The sequence below is a fragment of the Lycium barbarum genome, chromosome 6 (genome assembly GCF_019175385.1).
Source record: "Lycium barbarum isolate Lr01 chromosome 6, ASM1917538v2, whole genome shotgun sequence".
NCBI lineage: Eukaryota > Viridiplantae > Streptophyta > Magnoliopsida > Solanales > Solanaceae > Lycium > Lycium barbarum.
The window spans coordinates 1,250,513-1,267,602 of NC_083342.1; the positions used below are offsets into that span (position 1 = coordinate 1,250,513).

Below are 17,090 nucleotides of genomic sequence, written 5' to 3' on the forward strand. Positions count from 1 at the left end.
GTTCATTCTTGGCAAAGGAGAAGTCCATTACTGTTATTCATCATAATTGACATAAGTTCACTCTTTCTTTTTATTTACTATTTCTTTATAAATTTTTCAGTAACTTGCTTGTATTAATTCAACCATTTTTATCAAATTATTATCAACTGTGGTTAACCTTATTTAACTTTCAATACAAATTTAACTATTTGATCAAAGTACGATTTTTTACTCAAACAGCTAGTTACCACTACAACAGACAAAAATGATCATAGTTTGAAAATTCTTTCTAGACATATGGAACTTGCATGATTAAAATCGTCCATTTTCAAATGCATAGTAATTTGCACTCTGCCTAGTTGTTGTTCTAAAACAAATAAAAAAAATAAAATTATGATCAATTATTTGTCATGCTTCTCCGCCGCAAAAAAATTGAATGGACTAATTTTGGCATCCAATTTGACAACTAATTATGTTCATTTGCCTTTTGATGAGTCCTTTTGCAATATAACAAAGAGAAAAAATACCTAGGAAGGGATATATGACTTTCCAATTTCGTCCACTTTTATCATGAGTTAATTGTTTGTATGATCTGGGAATTTTGTTCCGATGAGGAAAAAAGTAAACTATGAGTAAATATATTGTTATAAAAAAGTAATTTTACTAGGTAATTTTTATAGTTTGGATGACCATAGAAGTAACTAACTCTTCCTATTAGCATAGTAATTATTTCTCTGATGATACCTCTATCGAAATCCGGGACAATGTTATGGAGTTCAACTCATACGGTTGAAATTTCAGGACCCTGAAGGAATTTGTAAAGATTCTAGAGTGCAAACTTATAAAGGTGAACTCAAATAGTCAAACACATGAAAGTTTTCGGAAATATGAATGGATAAAAATTGAAACTTCATATTTTATTTTGAAATTTGAACCGTATCAGTTTTAACTCCAAGAACATTTCTCATAGTCCTGTACTTCAAGTTGCATGGTGAATATCCAAAGTTTTAAGAGTTTTTTAAATTTTCATATTAAAAAGTGGCTAAAGTTTAATTAATACTATTAAAATGCTAGCCAAAATTTGATGGCAATTTGTAGTCTTTAATTTTTGTCCCTTTAACTTTTTGTCCTTAGCCTAAAATACCCCAAGGTTCTGGGTTCGAATCCAACTTAATCACAAAAGAAAAAATCGCAAGACAAAGTTTCTTAGCAAAATTAGACTTATTCAAGCAAAAGTAACTGTTGTAGAATTCCAACAGAGCAAAAAATAAAAAAGGCAAACCTTTGCCTTATAAAGCACTGCCTTATAAGAAAGAATTTTCGCGAAGCGAATCCGTGCAAAAAAAAAAAAAAAGAAATTAAAAAGTGACCAAATGTCCATTTCTCCTACTTTGAGAGGGCCAATTTGCACGATTGTACTTCATACGGACTGGTCTTTAATTTTTATATCTCAATTCGCTGGTCTTTAATTTTTGTCCTTCGCTTAAAAAGGCGTTCGAAAATACCTCGAGATTATGAGTTCGAAACCAAGCATAGTCGCAAATAATAATAATTTCGCAAGGCATAGGTTCATAGAACCTATTCAGTCAAAGTTACATAGAACCTATGCCCCGAGATGGCAGACTTTGCCTTGTAAGACAAATTTTTTGCAAAAGTCTTGCCTTGCGATTTTTTATTTTTTTGATTGAGATCAGCAACTTTTACCTTGTGATTTTTTCTGTTTTGTTTTTTTCACTGAGCTGAGGTTCGAGTCCAGAATCTCAGTATATTCTCAGCTACTTTTTTAAGCGAAGGTAAAAAATTAAAGACCACAAAAAGAAAGACAATCCGCGCAAAAATAATAAAAATAAAAAAAAAAGCTTTGACAAGTCTTACAACCCAGTGGGCTCATTGACATGTTAATATAGTTGGATTGGATTGGGCCTGTTCAGCAAAACAAGTCCTCCAGCTCCCCTATATATTTGTTCTTCACAAAGCTTTGAAGAAAAGAAGAGCTGCATACGAATTGAAGACGAACAACAACGAAAAAAGAGTGAAAAATGAATGCACCGGATCGTTACGAACGATTTGTTGTACCAGAAGGCGTTAAAAAGTAACTACTTCATTTTTCTCAATACTCTTTTACCTTCTTTTTTTAATGGGTGTAATTTTTTTTTAATTTTTTTTTTGGGTTAGGGTTTCGTATGAGAGGGATACGAAGATAATGAATGCAGCAACATTTACTGTTGAAAGAGAAGACCACACTATTGGCAACATTGTTCGCATGTAAGTGAACACACTAATTACTCTCTTTTTTTTTTTTTTTTGTTTGGTCTATTTCTATTGTAAGTTTTATGTTACTTTTATAAATGTTATAAAAAAATGAGAAATTTTGACTCCCCCTCCCCCGAATTTGTTAAATGCTGAGGTGGATGGTGGGTGAGGTGGGGGGGGGGGGTTGGTAGTGGGGGTGTGGGGTTAGGCCGTGATGGGGGTAGAGTTGGTTTGGGGTGAGCGTGGTGTGGTGGTGGGTGGTGTGGGGTGAAGGAAAATATTTTAGGGAAATTTATGCTCTATGTCTATTGGGAGAAAATATTTACACGCTTTAGCCCATATTTTGAGTTTGTTATCCAGTTTAGCTCGTATTTGTGTATAAACACCTTTTTATAAACTTTATACAAGGTTGATGGTGGGTGGCTAACTGGATTAAACAGTATTGTGCCTGAAAGATGATGCATGACAGTCTTCACCACTATGTATTTGAATATGAATGACCTATTACCAGAAATCAAATCCATGTGATGATGGGGTAGTATGATTCACAGTGAACCATTGAGCATTTTTGTTACATTCCAAATCATTGTATCCTTGTAATATAACTCGCTTTTCAATTGAAATCTTCATAGTTGATTTTCATATAACTAAGACTTGTCTGGGCACGATTTGTGTATCTGTAAGTTTTGATCGAAGAAATTGACTACTTGGATAAAAACAAGTTTTTTTTCCCCTATATATAGTGCCATCCCAAGATGAGAATGCTAGAAGATTTTAATCACCAATTGAGAAATGAAAGATTTCAATCTGGTTAAATTTCATATAAATCTCAATTCCATTTGTATACACACTTTCAACCACCTACTTTTAATCTGATAATCTATTTTGAGCTATCATTTACTAAAGATAATGAACATGACTCAACAAACAAGGAGTTGCTGGTTTCTCCATTCTTGGTGCAATGAAGAAGTTGAAGAGCAACTTGAACTAAGCAAGAGGATCAATGCTTTGTGAAGATCTTCAGCAGTTGCACCTTTCTTGATTAGTGAAACAAGGTACTCCATGAAGGCTGAATCACACAGTAATTTAATAGGACCGCCACTTGGCAGACCAAACTCTTCTTCAGACATATTTAAAAGTTGCAAAATGAGCTCATTTTCTAGACAAGCCAATGGAATCACAAAGTGCTTTTGATCAGTTGTGTACACTACAAACTGGCCTTTTCCGGCCATAAATGATGAAGATGTACTACAACTGTCTGCATCGTTTCTATTTCTTGGAAGTGAAATCCTCTTCCTCTGCTTGGCTGCAAACTTCTGCCATTTCCTAGCCATCTTGATAAGTTTCTTAGCACTTAGCATTGTTTTTTCTCTTGAAGATTGGAAACAAGAAAGTTAGAGACGCTTGATAGCTGAATAGATAATGCTTGTGGTTGATGAGGAAAAGGCTTATAGAAGGGGGATTATTTATATACTAGGGGCTGGAGAAGGATTTGAGTTGGAGTTGAAATTTTTTCCGCTAACCGATTAGGCAAATCCATCTGCTATTGTCTGTTAGTCATGCTGATATGGGGCTCTTAAATTTGTGGATGAAGCTAAGATTGAATGTATGTGGCCTTTCAAAACGTTTGATTACTTGCTGTCTGGTTGATGATTGATGTGGCTCATGGAAGAAGTTTATTGAGATTCTAGCTAAAGTTGCCACACTCAGTTAGTTAGGCAAAGCAAATCATGTGTTGCTGTTTAATGTGGGACCTTTGGAATTCTGGACATGGCTGGTTGTCTAGTGTTAGGCAAAGAGGTTGATGCATTTCTTTCATTTAAATTTCTGTGTGGAGTAACAACAAATAGAGCTAAAGTTTCTTATTTGTCAAATTTCACCCTTCTTGTGACTTGTCGGTTGTGGTGCTTGGGGTGAGGGTGGATGGGATGGCATGGGTGGTATGAAGGAAAATATTTTTAGGCAATCTATGTATACTGGGAGAAAATACTTACGCCACATAACCCATATGTTGAGTTTGTTACGCGGTTTAGCTCATATTTGTGTATAAACACCTTTTGTACACTATTATACACTTCTATAAAAGGTTGATACATTACGTATAGAGCTTTCCACCCAGGTATGTTGTTGTATAATATTGTATATTGGGCCACAAACATAATGTTGAGTTTTCTTTAATCTCTTTCATAATTGGTGAATATGAACCAACAACAACAACAACATACCCAGTGAAATCCCACAGTATGGTGAATATGAACCATTACATAGATATTATGGTATAAAAAAGAACATAATTGGGAGACAAGGAAGAGGACGACAAAAGGATCCTGATGGGTTTTTATTCTTAGTCCACAACAAGTACTCTTGTTTCTTCTTCAGTATATAGCCAATAGAAGCCTTTTTTCGTTCGGACAAGAATTCTCTTCGATGTTTCTCTTTTGGGATTTTCTTGGTGAATATCCTTTCTACTCCACTTTCAACCCCGTAAAGTAGTCTTCGTTGGTATTATCCACACTTAAGGACAATCACTGTTCTTCTGTTTCAAGCATCTGAACAACTATCTAATGTTATGTTTTATGTCAAAATATGGTTCTGATCCATTAACTAATAGATAAAGGGACGAATGGAGAGTTGGTCGTGGTGGCGGTAATGGTGGCAATGGTGGTGGAGGGGAAGAAAATTTTAGTGGCGGAAGAACAAATAGAGGGGAGGGTAAAATGGGTTAGGGGTGTTGAGGTGGCATGCCACGTGGCATCCATCTCATCAGATGTGTGGCAGCCACGTAGGATTGGATGTCCACCTTGGACAACTTTAACGGTTGAGGGGTATATTTGGCCCCAAAGTATAACGGCAGGGGTATATTTGACCCCAAAGTATAACGAGGGGTATATTTGGCCCTTTTCTCATAGTACAAGGGTGTATTTGGCCCTTTTCCGTTTTGAAAATCCCTTATTTCTATTGGATTTTCAGTTATTTTTCTCATATTCTTGGTAATGACCTGATTTTTTTGGTAATATTGACATGATTTTTGAAAATAACAGGCAACTGCATAGGGATGAGAATGTCCTGTTTGCTGGATACAAATTGCCTCATCCTCTTCAGTACAAAATCTTGCTCAGGGTATTGTGCCTTTTTTCTCACTTTGTTGTGTTTTTTCCTCGTATAATTGCGCTATTGTTAGTTTCATTGTAGTTTTTGTTAGTCGCTTTTTTGATATGTTGCGCTTAATTTATTTATTTTTAAGTAGAAAAGTTCATTAAATAGCATCCAGGGGACGCAAGATAAAGAGTGAGCTCCATTAGTAGGTATTACTAGACTAGTTCTAAGGAGCTATCACTATTATGTACACTATGCAATTTACTGTAGTGAAAAAGGTTTAAAAGACACCTCGTTTTTAGAGAATTAATTGTAGTTAAAATTCCATTAAAACATCTAGGCTTCCTCTCTGTCCAACAACAACAACAACAACCCAATGTAATCCTGCAAGTGGGGTCTGGGGAGGGTAGGATGTACGCAAACCTTATCCCTACCTTGAGAAGGTGGAGAGGCTGTTTCCGATAGACCCTGGCTCAAAATACACCAAAAAAAGCATGCAGGGACTGACTGCCAAATCTTCTTGATGGCTTTTCCAGCATCCACAATCCCCAGCTTGTGTATGCATCCTTTATGTGAAGGGCACATGACCAATGAACCCCAAAAATGGATAAAAATAAGTTCCAAATGTAACATTTAGTTTCAGATTCATGCTGGCACATGTAGCATCTGTTACTTAGTGTAAATCCTCTCTTGCATAGGTTATCTTGCATCAGGTGAAACCAAGGCCAATTTTCTAACATTCCAAGGTTGTATCTTCTTCAGTGGTGTAGGAAAAATAGAATCTTTATTCGGCTAGCAATATTCAGTTGTGATCATTCTCCCTGTTCTGGGGCGTATATCCTGAAACGGTTGCTGCTCGAGCAATCGTGTCTTTAATCTCTTTACAAATTGTTTATAATTTGTCTGTTGGATACTATGATGTTTTTACTGCAACCGTGTTTGTTTATGCACTTTGATCTCTCTGGATTTGACCTATTGATTTGTTTGATTGCCAGATTCAAACAACAAGCCAGTCCTCACCTATGCAGGCATATAACCAGGCTATAAATGATCTTGATAAGGAACTTGATCATCTTAAGAATCAGTTTGAGGTACATTTATCTTTTAAATTTTTAGTCTAGCTTGTTTCAAGTAGACTGTGTCTATATATTATCATAGTAATTAACGCACGCTTCTTCTCTGGCTTTGAGTTTTTAGATATTCTGTAATGTTTCATTGTTTTAAGAAGAAGAAAATCAAGAGAGTTATAGTATATTAGGAAGTCTTAAATATTTGGACAATCTTAAATAGATAATCCAGCTTGTATTCTTGCAAGTTCACTTTTTACTTGAATACTTATATGGTTCTTCAGTACTTCTTTCGTTTACTTTTTTTTTTTTTCCGGTTGGTTTCTTATGGTTCCCGTTTTTTCAGTACTTAAGATGAAGCATCACTTCAAAATCTTTTATGTAGTGTTTTCTTTATTTTTTATATGAAAGGCTATGGTTCTATGCTGGGTTGGATGCAAAGTATTTGAAATGAGTTTGAGCTTCTTTACCGTCTTGAGATACAATAAATGATAGGGAGGACAACCTGTTAGATAAGCTCTTATACTGAAGTTCTTACAATTTCTTAGCTCGAACTTGAAACTGATTTAAAAACTCAATTTAAAAGCTGATATGAGAATGTGTAGTGATGCCTATTCTTCCAGAGTTCCTTATTACTTTTCAAAATGGATAGCTGGGTCCTATGGCAGTTCTCCTGGTTGATATTTCATGTCGGGACAGCTCAAACTCAAAGAAACTCCTTAATATTTCCTTCCCTTTTCATGCACCAACATGCCCAGTTTAGTCTCGCCATGATTGTCTTCCCTTTTACCACCTAATGATCCAAAATGTAATAAACCCTTGAACAGACAAAAAATACTTGTTACCTTTCTCTCCCTTCCCTATTGCTATTGAAGGACGATTCCACTTATTCGCTATCAGTGACCTTGTCCTAGAAGCTGCTCAATTATGCCTTGAAAAAGCCTTGTAGGTCTTAAACCTTTGAGACTGAACAGTGGTGAGTGGTGACCATGGACTGGGTTGTCGTACTTCCACCACTTGCTTTACCTTGGTCATTGATGCCACAGGAAAGCAAACAGCATTTATAGACTCCATTACATAACTTATGTGAAGGTTAAAATGATGAAAGGAGAGAATGTGAAAAGTCCTCTTTGCTGGCCTCCTTTTCCGTTTTCTAAAACATTTAACTTTGAGAACCTTCAAAATCTAGCCATATGAATGGGAAGATTGAAGAAAACATATCATTTTATCTCTATATCCACTATGACTACAGTTAGACCGAAAAGAGCTGATTGAATCTAGTTGGAAAAGAGAGATGAAATAGAGAGAGAACGATAGCTGTTGCCACAGGAAGAGCTGCTGGCTAGTCTTACACTAACCTAAGCCTTCTAACTCGGAGGAGTTTCCAGAGAAAGAAAGTATGTAGAAGGGACATAAGGCGTGTCCGTGGCTATTAAGCTATAACTCAAATCTTGTGAGAGGTTCTTCACATGATTTGAGAAGATTAATGAAAATTTTGCTTCGTGAGGTTAGGATATCAAAAGAAAGAAAACAGAAGTCAAGTTAGTTCTTTGCATTTTACCTTTGATTCTCTAATCCTGAATTATTTGTGTTGATAAAACCAAAAAAAAAAAGCTAAATAGTAAAGATGAGTGAATCCGAACCCTATTATCACTAATTAGAATAGGAATCTCATCGACAAACAAAATCCCCCTATCAGGGATGCTATATTCCTTTTTTGTGTTTGTTGTTTTTCATATTACTCCTTCGCTTTAGTAATACCCTGGTCCGTCTGGTCATTGTATGGGAAAATATTCCTACATATATTTGAACTACTTACTATCTGGAGAGTTGAATTCATCGGAAGAACAGGCTCTATAGATGTTCTATAAAACTTCCCAACAGAGTTTTGAAGTCACTCTATGGGCTTGTGTCAGATGTTGCATTTTCGTTTTCCCATGGTGACAAGTGAATGATTTTTACTTTAAACATTTCTTTAAGCGTTCATACTAATAATGCTAAGTTTGTTTCTCGACTGTAGACTGAGTTGGCCAAGCACACGAGGGACTACTAATCTTTCAACAGTGATATTTGGTTCTCAACAACCGTCGCCTCGTGAAATTTCCTGGTTCGGTGTAGGCTAGGAGTTTGTTTTGTCAAGTCTTGGGCTGTATGTAAGTCTTGGTCTGTATGTATGATGTTCAACTAGTAGCTACAGTTTGGCCTGGTTTTAAAGTTGTACTTTGAGGGTCTGGTTTATCCCTCAAGTTTAGGTTCAGAAATTGCTTGTGCAGGTTTAATTTAAACTATTTGGCATGCTTATGGTGTCTATTTGGTTTAGTTTGGTTTTCAACATAGCATGTCAAATTTGTTATATGTGTCTAGTGAGTTGTGAGTGTATACTTGCTTTGCATGATAGTGAAAGGTGCACTACTTATCAGGAAAGAAAAAAAAAAGTGCAATACTGGCACACTTGCTTCTTAATGTAGGTGGGTGCCTGCAAATTCTGTGTGTGAAACATACGTGTGTGAGAAGGAAACTACTTTAGTGGTTGTTGCATGGGTGTTGGTGTTTTCCATATAATATCAAGATCATAAGATGCTTGGTAAATGTGGCTTTCATTGGAGCAATCAACTTATCTGCCAAGGAGATATGCTGCTCTCCGACTAGCTGTTTTTCTTGTCTGACCTTGAGTACGTGGTAGCTCAGTTATATTTCTAGAAAATTTCTGCCTTTTCATCGTTGATGAGCATACAAAACTCAAGATTTTTTCTTAACCAACTATACTAGGCCTGTTAGTGTCACACGCATAATGTAAGTAATTCTGCTAATTAAGAACACTCATTCCTGAAATTGTCCAGTTTCTTGTCCTGCCGGTCATTTGTAGTTATACTACACTGACTGTTACTTCTATTTTTTTTCTTTCTTAATAACTGCTCATAATTGAGTTTAAACCTCTGCATTATAATATGAACCAGTAATATCTATGGACTTAACATGCTGAAAGGGAGTTTTGAAAGCAACAGGGAATTGTTGTACCTCACTTCCTTTTCGATGTTTGCTTAAAAAGTGTGGATGCTTAAAGATGGAGACCAAAAGAAATAGGCTGAAAGGAGTTAAAATTTGCATCATAGATTACAAATTTTTGTCGGGGCAGGGGATTTGATGGTAACTAGTACACACAGCTGTCATTAAGGGTTAAAAGCATTTATGATAAACATATTTAGTCCTCGAGGAAAGCAGAAGTTTCTTTAATTAGATTGGTCATTTAGTTTAATTATATATGTCTCTGTGTGTTTGTGTGCACACATACAACCACCGCCTCTCGGTGAGAGCCATTATCAATTAACTTTCAGTAAGTCTTTCGTGTAACCTTGCTCCTCGAAGGGCATTAACAAAATGAAGAATTCTTGGAATAGTTAAGCTTTTTGTTTCATTGTAAATTAACTAGTTTTGAGATGGTGGTCAACCCACAACGCTCCTCCTTTACTGGGTTTGTGACTGGCAATTTGATAAGCTCACATGGATGGAGTTTAATATGGTCTAAGATGAGCTCAATTTTCCTGGGATTGAGGCATAGTTTTGTTGTTGTTAAGCTTTTGGTTTATAAGAACGAGTTGGAAGAGGGACGAGGGTGTTTAGTTGAGTGGAAGAGCTAAACCAATAGCTAAGTCTTTCAACTTTATTAGGAAAAGCTTTTGTGTGGATAATTCTAACTATTTGACATCAATTGTCAGAAATATTAGCTGAGTTTTAACTATGGAGTTGTGGTCTTATCTTTGGCAGCATTTTGAGATTGTTTCAATGCAATAACTACTGGTCAATCCAAGCTGGATTGCTTCACATATTTTTAAAATGATTTGAGAATATTTGGGATATTGTTGAAGTTTGAATTGCTGCCTATATGGGATTCTTTTATGGAACTGTTGAGACTGTGGTATGGAGTGCAAAAATTAATGGAAGTAGCGCGTAGAGTATGGAATAAGTATAGCTTGCGTACTTGCATACGAGCGTTCCATCTATTTATAAGTCTTGTTATCCCGGTAGCTTCTTGTTTAGAACTATATGTATTTAACCCTATTTAGCGTCTCATTGTTTGTGTGCATGGTATAAGCCATTATGTGGTCATCGACCGATCATGAAGTCGAGATGGAATAGGTCATTGTTTCAACTTATTTTCATGCATTACTACTAGTATAGGGTAGAATGATTTTTTCCCCTAACGCACAAAAAGTAGCCACCACATTGTGACATGCCATTCATCTAATTTAGCTCGACACAAAATTTTACTTGGACAAAAGTAGGATATGCATTCTAAGTTAAAATCTGGAAGATTTTGTGGGCTTCAGTTGCAACTTGGAAATTGGACCTTCTTAAGGTAAATTAAAGTTAGCAAAGTTGATGAATTAATATGGCTAATTAGTATCTTATGAACATGAAATTGGCATATAGAGACATGCTGTGCTTCACACAGATTTCTTGGACTTGTGAAGTTATCTGTGTAATTGTCGCAAAGAGGTTGACCTTTTCTCATTTGCTCAATTACTGTAAGCTACTGTAATAAGTTATATTCTCACATAAGTTCATCCTTTCCTTGTCATTATTTTATTTTTGAGAAGATTAGAGACCAGATAGAGTTAAATAAATTAGGTACTTGTGGTCATATCATAATTGGAACTTTCGGTAGACAGTTCACTATACATCGAATTGGGACCCTTTGTGGTATAACCGTTCATGGATTAGCCTTCATTTCTGTGAATTGTTTCACTCATCATTGCTTCAGTTTTGAAATTCCATATATGTTATTACTAAATGCATGTTGAAAGGTTTATTATCAAACATGGACTATCCTTCCTTGTTGTGGATTGTTTCGTTCATCACGGTTTAGTTTAGGTTGTGGACCAACATATATATTGTTATTATTATTATTATTATTATTATTATTATTATTATTTATCTTAACAACTGTTAAGTAAGAGCCCGTTTGGATTGGCTTATAAGTTAACTATAAGTTGTTTTCAGCTTTTTTGAGTGTTTGACTGGCCAGCTTAAAGTCATTTTGTGCTTAAAATAAGCTCAAAAAATTAATTAGACTCGTTTAACTTAGCTTATCTAAAGCAGCTTATAAGCTGTTTAGCCAAAAAAAAATAAGTTGGACTACCCCAACTTATTTTTTGGCTAGCCCATCCAAACAGGCTCTAAACGAAGTTTCAAGTTTTCTACAGTCGAAAAAATAAAAAGAAAGAAAGCACTCCTATATAATAGTGATAAAAGTATGTTTCAACGTCTGTCTGCTTCAAATTTCTTATTCATAGAGCATCAAAATCAAATGAATGATTATTTTGTATGTATATTTTTTGATATGAGAAGCTGAACAATTTCTTTTTCTCTTTGTTTATAACTATAAACTCTTCTTGTAGGAAACAAAAATATTTTCTGAAAAATACGAAGGTTAATTTCTAAGACCTACCTCCGGGTTTAATTTCATAATAGTAACCTCTTGTAATTTTGTAATATTATATTTACTTCTATTATTTTGATTTTTTGTAACAATTGGTTTATCCTGCTTGTAATTAATACTTATATTTAAAATATGACTAATTTACCCTTTTTAATGCCAATGAACACAGAATTCAAGCAATCATTCTAAAATTGATAACTAATACTCCTTCCGGATCAAAAAGAGTGTTCACTTATCCTTTTTTTCCTTTTAAAAAAAGTGTCCACTTATCAAATCAAAAAATAATTAATTTTATTCTTTCAAAATTACCCTTATTAAGTGTTAAGCTATCAAATCTCAATACCTATTTAATTAGGGATAGTTTAGTCAAATTACTTATTTTTGCCTAGGAGTTAGTATTTCCTTAAGGGGTGTGCAAATGACTCAGTAATGCTCTTTTTTATCCGGGGGTAGTACAAGTTATGCCAATTTCCTTTTAGTAGGTGTTTGGACATGCGATTTCATCAATCATGCAAAAAGGCATGATTTGGCATTCCAAATCATCATTTTAAATTTTTTAAATGTAAAAGTTGACTCATAAGTTTATATTTTGTAAAAGTAGTTCCATAAGTTGGTAAATATATTTACCAATCATGTTTACCAACCATTTATGTCAAATATTAAAAGATCTACAAGTTGGTAGTATAGTAATATATTTACTCTTACCAACCATGTGGGAGGATTATATTAAAGATTAGTTATGCTACAACTCATGTTTAATTTTTCATTTTATTGAACTAAAGTTGGTCAATTGATGTTGTATTTTTTAGAAAGGCCTTCTAGTAGCGTATTAATTTTGTTATGAACTATGACTTGCTCATTTAGTAAGATTGTATAAGAATTGGGAAAGTTTTGATGATTCACAACTTGTGAGGTTTTATGTCTATAAAAAAAAATACAACTTAGGAAATTCAAACTGCATGTCAAAACAAACTTCAAGTTCAAATCATCATAATTTCATCTCATGATTTCAAATCATGTCCAAACGGCTTCTTAGCTGATTTGATATGCAAATCTGGAACTTTCATTACGATGATAATAGCAGATACACATTTATCATCAGATAATGACCATAATTAAGGCCAACATTTTGACCATCGGTCTTAAAAATGCAATTACGCAAGACAAAACAAAAGATCAAATTGCCAGCATGATCATTCACCGAATTAGTACTAATTAACCATTTATAGCTTTTATCAATAATTACTGATTTGAAGAATGAATTTTAAAGTATCCGACAAGAGTGCGATAATGACAATATTTTTGGACAGTCAAAGCAACATAATTAAAAAAAAAAAGTCTTATGTGGTAATAAGGATCTAGAAACAAAAAATGGCTACAAAATACGCTTCATCGAAGAAGATAGTTTCAAAGAAGATATTCATAAAATAAATTACTGAGTAAAATTTTGAATAAGGACAAATTAGTCATGTTGTAGATGTTTTGCCTCAATGATAAGTGAGTTAAAAGAATTGCTATGAAAATAAAAACAAATTATAAGTGAGTCTAATATTGCAAACTACAAGAATAGTATTATGAAGTCAAACTTGATGGAAGGTTTATAAAATTATGTACTCTAAAATATGTTAAAAACTATGCACTGAATATAGAAATTAAGTTGAAATTTCAAGTTTCTAATTATCAAAAAAAGAGAAGAACTCTTAAATTAGATAACATGAAATAATTTTGGACTAAAAAAGAAAAAGGTATTTTAGAATACCTCAATTTTTTTTCTCATCTTTTTTCTTTTTGTACCAGCCTTGAACTCATGACCTAATGGTGTGGAGAGAACTCCCTCAACCACTTTGAACAAGAGTGACTGATGTTCCTTTTTCAACTGACAAAATTATTTATTTGAAGTTTAGTGATGATACCAAATGGGCCAAACCAACAAATTACAAAAATTGGGCGGATTGTCCTTCATGTGAACTGGTCTTTAATTTTTGTCCCTCAAAATCGGTGGTCTTTAATTTTTGTTCATACTTCTCATTGAATGAAAATTTGTGGGTCAAAGTTACCTTATTCGCTAGTCTATGAAACCAGAGGCTCGGGTTCGAACCCTAGCAGAGATAAAAAAAAAATCGCAAGACAAGATTTCATAGCAAACTATGCCTATTCGGCAAAAGTTATGCCTTAAGTTCCTATGTAGTTCCTTTTCCGGTATAGTGCTACAAAACTATACCAGACATGGCATATATAGTTCCCGACATAGTTTCTATGTAACTACATAAAAACTAGGCCTTGTAGCATAGTTCTGTAGGATAACTTAATTTCTACAAAACTATGCCGAACAAGGCATACTTTACATAGAAACTAAGCCTTAAGGCATAGCTAGGATACACCATAATTATATCTTACGGCATAACTTTTGCACGAATAGGCATAATTTGCTATGAAATCTTGTCTGGCGGATTTTTTTCTTTTATGATCTACTGGGGATCGAACCCAGAAGGCTAGAATCTCAAGAGTATTTTTAGCCACTTAAATTGCCGAAGGACAAAAATTAAAGACACCGCCGAAAGAGGCCATTTGTGCGAATGACCCAACAAATTATAAAATGGCCCATGATAATTGAAAATCAGTGGGCAATTCGGTGGTCTTTAAATTTTGCCGCTCATATTTATGCTCTTTAAATTTTACCCCTCATATTTGTGGTCTTTAAGTTTTGCCCTTCGCTTGGATACCTGAGGTTCTGGGTTCGAACCCCCGCCCAGACATAAAATAAAAAAATAATTTCGCAAGGCAGGGCTGGGAGGAGTGTATGTCGGATCCGACATAAAGTCCTTAAGAAAAAACTAAAGTTATGCCGGAGGGGGCATAACTTTTCCTTAAGGCATAGTTTAGTTATGCCTTAGGGAGCAAAACTTTTCCTTAAGGAACTATGCCTGATGGGGCAGACTTTTAATTAAGGCATAACAAAAGTATGCCCCGTAAGGCAGAACTTTTTCTTAAGGCATAAACTTTGCCTTATAAGGCAAACTTTTAGTTATGCCTTAAGGAAAAGTTTCGCCTTATGGGGCATACTTTTAGTTATATCTTATGGGGCACACTTTTAGTTAAGGCATAACTAAAACTATGCCCCATAAGGTGGAACTTTTCCTTAAGGTATAACTAAAAGTTTGCCTTGAAAAGTAAAAATAAAATAAAATATATGTCTCAAGGCAAAGTCTGCCCCCTCCGGCATAACTTTAGTTTTTCCTTAAGGATTGTATGCCGGATCCGGCATACACTCCCCCAGCCCTGCCTTGCAAAATTATTTTTTTATTTTATGCATGAGCGGGGGTTCGAACCCAGAACCTCGGGTATCCAAGCGAAGGGAAAAACTTAAAGAACACAAATATGAGGGACAAAATTTAAAGACCACCCTAAAAGAACAGCAATCCGTGCAAAAAAATGTAAATAAGTCCAAGATTGTGTGGGCTGTGTCTAGGAATCAAAAAGATTTCACAACTGTATATTAAAATTTATGAAAACTCATGGTCTAGTGCACAGATGAACTAACTGAAGGTTGAACATGCTTAATCAGAAATTACAAGGACCGAAATTAAGATATCTCGACATTTTAGGAACTAAAAGTGTTATTTTCCTTTTTGTTTTAAAGTAGATGTCATTTGTTGCATTCCCTCTGTCTCAAAATAGTTATCTTGTTTTTTAGCATTAATAAGGGAAGTATTTGATTATTTTACCCTCACTACAAGAAAAATTAGATTTGGCAACAAATTTTTTTCTGCTGCCATAGATTGATTATTGTTGCAAAAAGTACTTTTGACAACAAAAAAAATATTTTGTTGCATGAATTTTCCCAACGGCTGTTATTACAACAGCGTGCAACAACTTTTTTTTTTTTTTTGGTTGTCAAAAATGCTTTTTGCAACAATTATTAATACTATGACAACAAAATTAAATTCTTTGGCAACAAAAGAATCATTTACCAACAATAAAACTAAGTTGTTGCCAAATATAAAAAAATTTGTTGCGATTTCTATACTTTCTTGTAGTGGCTCTTAAAATATTCCACTATGTTATCTCTATTCAATAAGTATTTATTGTATATGCATTTATTCTTTCTGGATGATTTTTCTGTTTACCTTTCTCAGGTAATTAAATTAATCCGGGTAATTCCAACATTCAACAAAGGGGAATATAAGATTACGTGTGCATACACGTGGGATTCATAGTACTTGAACTGATATTTGAAAGCATAATTCAATGTGAAAATTTCTAAAATACTTGAGGAAATTTCAACCTCAATTCGAAAATACTTGAGCAAATTTCAACCTTCGACTTCGATGCTGGAACCGTTTTCCTAATGCCACACATGCTTGAAAATCTTAGTTCATTGTATGAGTTTAATTTATAATACACAGAGAGTATTAAAAAAAATTACAATATCAAATAGCCAAACAGATATTTAACCAATTCTCCATAGAAAGTGAAATTTATAATTTCGAAATTATAAAACATTTTGCTTGTTACAACAAATTTAGATAATCTAATACTGGCTTTGAAGAGAAAAAAACCAGATAGATCAGGAACACTATAAAATTTGCACAATCATTAAGTTTTGACCCCGTTAAGAAAATTGTAGAAATAGATTTGCGGTCAGTGTTATGTTGCAAAATCGTGACGAATCACTAATTTCAAGTTAATAGATGGAATCCCTCCTCATTGACCAGATATTTCGAGTTCGAACAGAGGTGGCCCAAGATTTGAAGGCGGCAGGGACCCCATCCACTAGAAACAATTCAAGATATTGCTAGAATTAGGAATTAGATGCGTGTCATCTAAAGCAAACAGAACTTAAACAACAGACTAGCCAGTGGCCCCAACCAAATTTTATCGATCTAGGTGCCTAATAAAATATATATTCACTCTTCAATATATATATAATACACATAAAAAAGAAGAATTTTCCAAGATTACCGGGTCCGGTGACCCCCCCCCCCCCCCCCCCACCTTCCGCATAGGTTCGCCTGGGATCCGCCCTGAGAGTGGAGAAATATCTGGTGGAAAATGTTAATTTAATAAATTTTACGCGGTGCAAAATCTGAATTAATCGTGAGCTAGTGGTTTCAGGAACTAGGTGGTTAAGCAAATAATAATAATAATAATAATTAACCTTAATTTCTCGTTCAACATTTCTGGCTGAATGGTTTAAAAAGGTAATAGCCTTAATTTCTCGTTCAACATGTCTGGTAAATCTCAAGAAAGTAAAG

The 17,090-nt window shown here is 34.5% G+C and overlaps 2 protein-coding genes across 2 annotated transcripts; one reads left to right on the forward strand and one right to left on the reverse strand.

Moving 5' to 3' along the window:
• Positions 1-1,912: 1,912 nt before the first annotated feature.
• On the forward strand, positions 1,913-8,694 carry LOC132600392 (DNA-directed RNA polymerases II, IV and V subunit 11). The gene is made up of 5 exons (XM_060313519.1): positions 1,913-2,071; positions 2,155-2,244; positions 5,274-5,352; positions 6,324-6,419; positions 8,416-8,694. The coding sequence occupies exons 1-5, from the start codon at positions 2,019-2,021 to the stop codon at positions 8,446-8,448; spliced, it is 351 nt and encodes a 116-aa protein (XP_060169502.1). The 5' UTR covers positions 1,913-2,018; the 3' UTR covers positions 8,449-8,694.
• On the reverse strand, positions 3,153-3,593 carry LOC132600391 (auxin-responsive protein SAUR64-like). The gene has a single exon (XM_060313517.1). It carries the CDS (start codon positions 3,591-3,593, stop codon positions 3,153-3,155), a length of 441 nt encoding a protein of 146 aa, XP_060169500.1.
• Positions 8,695-17,090: the final 8,396 nt, after the last annotated feature.

Coding starts and splice junctions, on each gene's coding strand:
- LOC132600392 (XM_060313519.1), top strand. CDS start 2,019: ATGAATGCACCGGATCGTTACGAACGATTTGTTGTACCAGAAGGCGTT. Junction 2,072..2,154: donor GTACCAGAAGGCGTTAAAAA/GTAACTACTTCA, acceptor TTTTTGGGTTAG/GGTTTCGTATGAGAGGGATA. Junction 5,353..6,323: donor AGTACAAAATCTTGCTCAGG/GTATTGTGCCTT, acceptor TTTGATTGCCAG/ATTCAAACAACAAGCCAGTC.
- LOC132600391 (XM_060313517.1), bottom strand. CDS start 3,593: ATGCTAAGTGCTAAGAAACTTATCAAGATGGCTAGGAAATGGCAGAAG.